The sequence below is a fragment of the Camellia sinensis genome, chromosome 13 (genome assembly GCF_055761805.1).
Source record: "Camellia sinensis isolate YWXY chromosome 13, ASM5576180v1, whole genome shotgun sequence".
In the NCBI taxonomy this organism is placed as follows: domain Eukaryota; kingdom Viridiplantae; phylum Streptophyta; class Magnoliopsida; order Ericales; family Theaceae; genus Camellia; species Camellia sinensis.
Window position 1 is genome coordinate 71,085,171 of NC_138973.1, and position 8,972 is coordinate 71,094,142.

Consider the following 8,972-nt stretch of genomic DNA (forward strand, 5'->3'; position numbering starts at 1 on the left):
CTCTCATGTGTTTTCAACTATCGCGAGCCATAGGCTACTACCTTCCCCTCTTGCATCAAAACACAACCCAAACATTCCCATAAAGCACCACGATACACCGAATAGCCCAAACCCCTCTCCGGAATAATCAAAACTGGAGCAGTGGTAAGTCTAACCTTAAGCTCTTGAAAAGACTTCTCACAGGTATCACTCCATACAAATTTTATCTCTTTCCTTGTCAGTCTAATCAGTGGTGAGGATAGCTTAGAGAAATCCTTCACAAATCTACGATAATACCCAGTCAACCCCAAGAAACTATGGATCTTAAAAACATTCTTAGGTTGTCCCTAATCTTGCACTGCTTCTACCTTGGATGAATCTACGGTCACCCCTTTCTCGGATACCACATGGCCTAAGAACTTAACTTCCCTTAGCCAGAATTCACATTTCCCAAACTTAGCATACAGTTTGTGGGCTCTAAGCAACTCAAGCACCACTCCCAAGTATTCCTCGTGCTCCTCCTCAGAGGGTGAGTAAATCCGGATGTCGTCTACAAAGACGACCCCACAACGGTCTAGGAACTCATGGAAGATCCTATTCATCAAATCCATAAACACAACTGGTGCATAAGTTAGCCCAAAGGGCATCACTAGGAACTCATAATGGCCATACCTCGTACAAAATGTGGTCTTTTGGATATTCTCCTCCCTTACTCTCAACTGGTGATAACTCAATCTCAAGACTATCTTAAAGAAACAACAAGGCCTTTTCAACTGATCAAACAAATCATCTATACGAGGCATCAAGTACTTGTTCTTAACAGTTACCTGATTCAACTTCTAATAATCTATACAAAGTCGCAACGCACCATCTTTCTTTTAGGCAAAGAGAGCTGGTGCTCCCCAAGATGAAGTACTAGGGCAGATAAAACCCTTATCTATCAATTCTTGGAGTTGAATCTTCAACTCACTTAACTCGGCAAATGCAAATCTATACGGTGTCATAGAAATCGGTGTCATGCCAAGCACTAAATCAATAGAGAAGTCGATCTCTCGATGAGGTGGTAAACTAGTAAGATCCTCAGGAAAAATGTTTGAGTATTCACAAACCGCCATTGGCAACTCAACTTGGACTTCATCACACTCCCTACTCAAGAGGTTGGCAAGAAGGCAACTAAGTTTACTCTACCCACGCGGATCATACACCGGTGACAAGACTCTATCAACCCAGTTCCCTAAAAAATAAAAGCAATCACCGCTCAAGGTACATACAGTAACCCTCTGATGGTAGCAATCTATAACAGCTCGATATATTGACAACTAGTCCATACTCAAAATAACATCAAAACTAAACATGTCAATCAACACAAATGCAAAAGGAAGTCGATGACTGACAACCTCTAAGTCACAACCCGACACCCCTACTTCAAAGCAATCTCACTACCAATAGGTGACTCTACATAGAGAGGAGATGTTAACCAATCCGACTCTAGCCCCAAATCCGATGTAAATGTAGACGAGATAAATGAAAGGGATGCACCTGTATCAATCAACACATTAGCAATTGAATTGCAAAACAAGAAAGTACCTCTCATTATTGAAGGAGCTGGTATAAGATCTAGTGCGGTAAAAGCATATACATGCCTTGTAGGTCTCTGCTCAACCTGCTCACCCTGCTCAACCCTCGAAGCATAAGCCTGGTGCACCAACTGAGCCAAAAAGGCTCCCTGATTGCCCTCGAGGCCTGTGCTGACTGTGCCGGTTGGTAGCTTTGTGTTTGCCTCGAGCCAAATGCACCAAGTGTGCCACCCAATTGAGGGCAAAACCTCTTCATGTGCCCCACCTGCGCACACTGACAACAAATGAGCAGCTGGCCTCTCCCCTGACTCTGGCTTTGAGAATGAGCTGAAGACATTTTAGGGCAAAACTCCATTTTTATTTATTTATACAAAATAACTATTTGAGATATTTTAGGAAAAAACTCCATTTTCTTCCAAATCCATGTCGAGTATCAAAATCATCAAATTTGTCACAACGCAACCTCACATTTACTCCCATAACCATTTTTAATACATACATTTGAAAACCTCTATTTTGATTTTAAACCAACACCCTAGGTTTGTTAAAAATCATCCAAAATTCCAATATTCTTTACACATTAACAAATAACTAAATCAAAACTCATAGAAGAGTGTAGAAAGTCCCTACCTCGAAGCTAGAGATGAAGGAATCAATGGAGGAACTTCAAGGATCGAAACCAAGTTTTTTTTAGACCAAAATGGAGCTCTTGAGATGCTCTACCTTTTTCCAAAGACACTAGGGTCGAGAACCCATCAAATCTAGGTGAAAATGTAGAGAGAGAGTGAGGCTCTAGATCTAGGGTTGTGAGAGAAAAAGATATGAAAAAGTGATGTAGAAAGGTGCTGTTGCGAATTGATATACGCACAGTCCGCTCAAGCACAAGAAGTGACGCTCGAGCACAGAATACACACTCCCAGTAGTTTTGCAGACAACAGACCAACGCTCAAGTCCAAGTAAGGCCACTCGAGCTGAGACTGCTCGAGCGCAGAAAGCACTGCTCGAGTGTAGAATACACTCTCCTAGTAGTTTTGCAGACCTGCAAAAGTATTGAAAGTTCATAAAGCCCACTTGAGAGTAAGAAGTGCCGCTCAAGCAGAGGAGTAAAATTCTAGGCAATAAAAGTTTGAAAACCAAGCAACCAACATGTTCCAAACCCAACCATTACAATCCAATAGCCAAACTCAAGGAAGTATGAGGGGAAAAAGACATGAACAACACTACTAAACTACGAAACCCGAGTCCAAGATACAAAAAGGTTGGGTTAAAACCGGAATCTCTATAAGATGTCACCTAGAGCTTCATTTTAATTGAAGCAAAGTTAATTTTTGGCTTCATCAAAGTTTCGTCTTTCTTTCCCTTGTTTTCAAGCTTTGAGGTAGGGATTTCTCCACACTTTAGTATGATTTTTAACTTAGTTATTTGTCTTTTCAAAGAAACCATGGGATTTGGAGATTTTGGTAAAAATCTACGGTTTTGGTTTTGGTTTTGAAATCCAAAAAGACGTTTTCAAATGGATTCTTGAAAATGATTGTGGGTTTGTAAATGTGATTGAGTTGTGACAAAATGGTGAATTTTTATCCTTGGAATTGGTTTATAAGGAAAATGGGATTTTTGCCCTAAAGCGTGAATATTTGATTTTGTAAAGAGATAAGGGAAATGATGTTAAGTTTTATGAAATTGGAATGATGATATCACAAGGTTCAAGAAGCAACTTGGGAGTGTGAGTTGGAGGTCCGTGAGAAGTATCCAGACTTGTTTGTTGATGTTTAAATATGTATTGAACTTTGTTGTGTTAATGAAACATCAGAACATTGTATATGTCATTTATGTTTTGGAAACATGGATTCAATATAAGCATTGTATATGTTTTAAGAATATTGGAGTATTGTATGTGTTGTATCACTTTTGGAAACATTGTATATGTTGTGTAAATTTTGAGAACTTGGGTTATCATAAACATCATAAATGTTTTAGGAATATACGAATTGTACTTTAGTGTCGAGACTGGTGTATCAGGTTGGTGAAAATGATTGACTGGAGAATGGGTCATGGCATTGAAATTGTCAGATTATCATCATTGTAAATAGTTTAATAATGATTTTGAACTTGATTTGAAATTTCGGGGATGAAATTCCTTAATGGGAGGAGATTATAGCGATTTCGATTTTGACCCAATCTTTGTTGTACTCTGGACACGGGTTTCATGGTTTAATGTCGTGGTTCATCTCTTACTCCCTTGGTTTTCCCTTAAGTTTGTCTTTTGGTTTGTTGTGGTTGTGTTTAGGACAGGTTGGTTGCTTGATTTCCAAACTCCTGTTGCCTAGATTTTTGCTCCTCCGCTCGAGTGGCACTTTTTGCACTCGTGCGAGCTTTGCAAACTCTCAGTACTTTTGTAGGCCTACAAAACTACTATGAGAGTATATTATATGCTCGAGCGGGCCTTTCTGCGCTCGAGCAACCACATCTTGCGCACAACCGGTTGGTTAAATGTCTATAAAACTGCAGGATGTGTGTTTTTTACACTCGAGCGTCACTTCTTGCACTCGAGCGGTGTGCGTCTCTTTCATTGTGTCTTGGCACTCGAGCCGCACTTCTTGCGCTTGAGCAGACTGTGCGTATATCAGTTTGTGAAAGTGACTTTTTACATCACTTTTTCAAATCTTTTCTTCCTAAACCCTAAAGTTGAGACCCTCTCTCTCTCTCTCTCTCTCTCTCTCTCTCTCTCTCTCTCTCTACATTTTTACCTATTTCTAGTGATTTCTCCACCCATTTGCCTTTGTTAAAAAGAGTGAGCATCTCTAGATCTTCGTTTTGATCCGAATAGGGTTGGATTTAAGCATCTTTGAAGTTTCATTCTTGCTTGGTTCATTTTCTCTCTTTGAGATAGGGATTTTTAACATTTTTATATGGATTTTAACTTAGTTATGGGTCATTGCGTAACGATGGTGGAATTTGGGGTATTATGAACAAACCTAGGGTTTGGGTATTAATCAAAAGAGGGGTTTCTAAGTGAATGAGCTGCAAATGGTTATGGGATTGAATATGAGGCTATCATAATTGATTTTGGCATTTGGTTTGAAATTTGGGAAAAATGGGAGTTTGCCCTAAAATGCTTCAGATATTTATTTTGTATAAACAAATGCAATTGATATTGTAACTATGAAATTGGATGGACGTTGATATAAATGGTGGGGTTGGATATGTATTACCTCACACCTTTGAAAATTTGAATAAATTATCTATCTTGAGATTGAACATCTGTTCAGATATATCTGTATTGGGCTATCGGTAGAGGATAGCTATGATTGTTGTAGAAATTGCATAAGGATTAGGTGAATTAAAACTAATCTCTTGTTGATTGTCATTGAATATAACTATGTTTTAAATATTAAGAATTATGAATTTCATACTAAAAATAATGAAAAAGTGAATAATGAAATATGAATTTCATAGCATTTAAATATTAAGAAAAAGTGATATTTTTGAAAAATCAATTTCTAGGAAACAATATTTGTTCTTGAAAAAACAAGGAAAAAAAATTATGGGGTAATTATAAAAAAGTAAAAAATAAAAATCCCAAGGTTTCACTCTTATAATAAAATAAATCTTGAATTTTTTATTTCAGTAATTTAAATCCTATACTTTTAATTTGTTTTCAAACTAAATTATTTGTCTATTTTTGTTCAGTAAAACAAAATTTTAAAAAATAGTATTTTAATCATTAAATTCAACTACACAATGCATTTTAGAAGTTTTAAGTATACCTATATTGAGTTCAAAGACTAAAATATTTTTTTTTTTCCGTCGATTTTGGTTTAGATGAAAAAATAAATTAAAAGATTAAAATTTAAATTAACAAAATTAAAAGTTTAAGATTTATTTTATTATAAGAATTAAACGTTGGAAATTTTTTTTTTTTTTTTTTTTTTTTTGGTAATTACCCCCAAATTTAATGTTCTAATAAGAATGATGGCATGATAGAAATATAAGCGGAAGAGGATTTGCAAGATCATATAAGAAGCTTTTTTTTAAGCCCATTGTCAACTTAAAAGCCTAAACTAGAGCTAACCACAAAAATCATAAAAAACTCGAGCAGGTCCAATCTAAGTCAAATCGTACGATTTTAAGAAACTTTTAGATAGCGTTTGGTAGAATTTTAAAATTATGATTTGAGAATAGAATTATATTTTAAGTTTGTGAGTTTTGAAATTATGATTTGAATGTAAAAAATTTATTTGGTTATGAGTTTTGAATTAAGTTTGAAATTTTTGATGTGACATATGATATTTAATTAAAAAACTTATAACTTATTATCAAACACACAATCCAAAATTCTATTCATAGCTAATAAAAAAATTCTAAAAATTCTAAAAATATTTTTTATTTAAAATATAAAAATAACATGTGCAAAAAAAAAAAAAAAAAAAAACTATTCCGGTCAAACAGCCAAACGTCCGAGGGATGACCGAGTAGACGAGTTTTCAAACGCGGATGTGAAATAAATTTTAAAAGTTGTATCCAAACAAAGGGTTCACGTGAAGGGATAGAATTATAATTAGAACACTGCACCAAACACAGCCTAAATTTTCAAATTTTAGCCTCACTTTTTCGCACAATGGGCTTTGGTAATGACCTACATGCTAATCTATTTGTTGTACAGTTGACGAAATCCTCAATCTTTCTCTCCTATCACCACTTTAAAAACATTAAAAGATAACGGTTAATCATGATCTTTCATAAACAATCTCAACTTTTGCTTTCTCATTAAGCATGATCTTTGAAGGTGAGATTGTTTATGGTTATAATTTATCACAGTTTTTTAATCGTAATATTACCTTCAAAAAACTGTGATTGTTTCTACAAGACAATTTTTTCTGGTATTATTAATTTATGTTTACAAATATAAATTGTGATCAATTTTGGCTTCTTTTTTTTTTTTTTTTGTTTCAAAAAATGGTTTCATGAAACCTTTTGATGCTACTATAGCTACTATGTTCTAATGAAGAACTTCAATCAAACAAATTTTCTAACAGTTAACAAAAATTAATCCATAATTGATCAACTATAACCTTTCAAAGAGAATTCAAAAATTCCATATTAAAACCACCCTAATCCACTCCATGAAACAACAAACAAGTTGATAAGTTCAACAAATTAGGTTTGCATTTGCTTTTTAACAATATAAATGCATTTTCACTTCCTTCAACGTTACCAATATCTGTTTTCCAACTGGCATAATGTATGAAGATTAAAGGATGCATTCACTACAAGAATTAACACTTTTGCCGACCAAAAAATTGGTCGCTAAAAGCCCATTTTTGGTCGGCAAAAGTTATCTGCAACCAATTTTTTTGGTCGCTACTTTGGTCGCCAATTAAGGGTCGGCAAAAGTAATTCGCGACCAAAATTTTGGTTGGTCGGCAAAAGTTAGATTTGCCGACTAAATTTTTGGTCGCTAAATATTTAATTACCGCAACTAATTCATTTTGTCGCTAAAACACTTTGGTCGCGAAAAGTGATATTTTCCCAACCAAATATCTTAGTTGCCAATTGACACATTTCACGACCAAAAAGTTTAGTCGCCAATTATCACATTCAACGACCAAAAAGTTTGGTCGCCAATTGTGACATTCTACGACCAAAAAATTTGGTCGCCATTTGTTACTTTTCGCGACCAAAACTTTTGGTCGGCAAAAGTGAGTTTCCACGACCAAGAGTTGTTTTGGTCGGCAATAGATGTATTTTTTGCGACCAAAACTCTTGGTCGGCAATTGTCATTTTTTGAGAAAAAAATTATTTATTTGTCGCGACTAATAAATTGGTCGCCAAAGCAGGAAAACAATACACCTGTAATTCCAAATAATTCATTCAATACATAATAAACCTATAATTTTAAAGCATCATTCAAATTAACTGAATCATTAACATTCGACACAATAAATAATTCATTAACATTCGACACAATACAACTATTCAATATTTAAAAATTTCCATGTTGATGTGTCCATGTCCATGCTTCTTAGATTGTATCCTTAATTACCTTTGAGTCAACAAGCCATATCTTCTTGCAGCTTTCTTCTAATGGGGCTTCAGTCTGCATAAAAAATTAAGGTATAAACTTTCACCAAGTTTTGTTAATTTTGTAATCTGATTGCAACTTAGCAAGAAACTAAAAGATAAGATATGTAGGAAATGAAGATAACATTGTAAGTTCTCACATGTTTTGACATCTCCAGAGCTATGAGTTATGCAATGCCAGTGCCAGCCTACATCAACCAAGTGACAGAAGTGAGAAAAACAAATATGACCAGTTGGTCAGTGAGGGAGTGAATAAATTACAAAAATGGGGAATATACGCCGAATATCGTATTCAATTAGTATAGCAATTCAAATTTTATTAAATGGAATCTTCAGGGAAGACTAGTAAGAGCACACCTCTCTTGCTCCAAGGAACAGAAATGTGTGCTCGGCTAAGGTTCCCCCAACTAACTTTAATGCTTCCATAAGCCCTGCAAGGACCACGGATGCTATCCCCTGGAACAAAATAAATAACACAAATATTAAAAATACTTTACACCCAAACCCACGCAAATGCACATAGCAGCTCACTCAAATAGAAAAATGAAAACAAAAAATAAATGTACATACTACTGAGCCCCAATCATTTACCTGTATGTCATCATTGAAAACAAGATGTGTATTGCCATACTTTGCAATCAGATCAAAAGCATTATGGTTTGCGAAGTCTTCAAACTGCATAATATAGGTCAAGGTATAGAATTTGAAAACTATCCAATGACTATAAAAACATAAGCCTGTAATTTAGGGGAAGGTGACTAGCCTGAATGAGGACTTTCTCCCCATAGTTCTGCTTGACTGCAGTCATAAATTCATGCAGAAGTTCAGCATATTCCTGGAGAGGAAAAAATTAAAACACTTCAACAATATGCAAACTAAATCCTATAAACATGCACATCATATTGAGACAACTAGCTGGCATAATAAAACTGCAACTTAATCAAAAAAGTTATCCAACCAGATTTGTTAGAGACAACTAGCTGAGCAATCAAGCCCCTAGACACCAACATTACTCCTGGATGTTTAACAACCTAATTACTCACCATGTAGGCAAAGAACAGCACATTTTTTTGGAAACTTGGATGCAGTAGAAGCTATGTGAGTGACAACATCAATAACCTATTGTTGTACCTGCAAAATACAGTACACGATGATTAATAAGCTAACAGCCATAACAACCCTGCCAGTAAGATAAGCAAAAAAGTTAAATACCTTAATGTTTTTCTCACTCCATCCAGAAACAACACAGCAAACGAATTAGGATCTCCACGGACAGGTTGATTTCCTGTATCCCCTCCACCTGCTCTTTAAGTGAGACAATGGCTGCAACAACAA

General features: G+C 35.4%; 1 protein-coding gene across 1 annotated transcript; it reads right to left on the minus strand.

The window, feature by feature from the left end:
- Window positions 1–1,399: 1,399 nt before the first annotated feature.
- LOC145789281 (NADP-dependent malic enzyme-like) lies at window positions 1,400–8,318 on the minus strand. The gene is made up of 5 exons (XM_082900615.1): window positions 8,229–8,318; window positions 7,995–8,093; window positions 7,600–7,653; window positions 1,567–1,675; window positions 1,400–1,518 (listed from the first exon to the last, which is right to left on the minus strand). Exons 1-5 carry the CDS (start codon window positions 8,316–8,318, stop codon window positions 1,400–1,402), a joined length of 471 nt encoding a protein of 156 aa, XP_082756741.1.
- Between the last annotated feature and the right edge of the window lie 654 nt (window positions 8,319–8,972).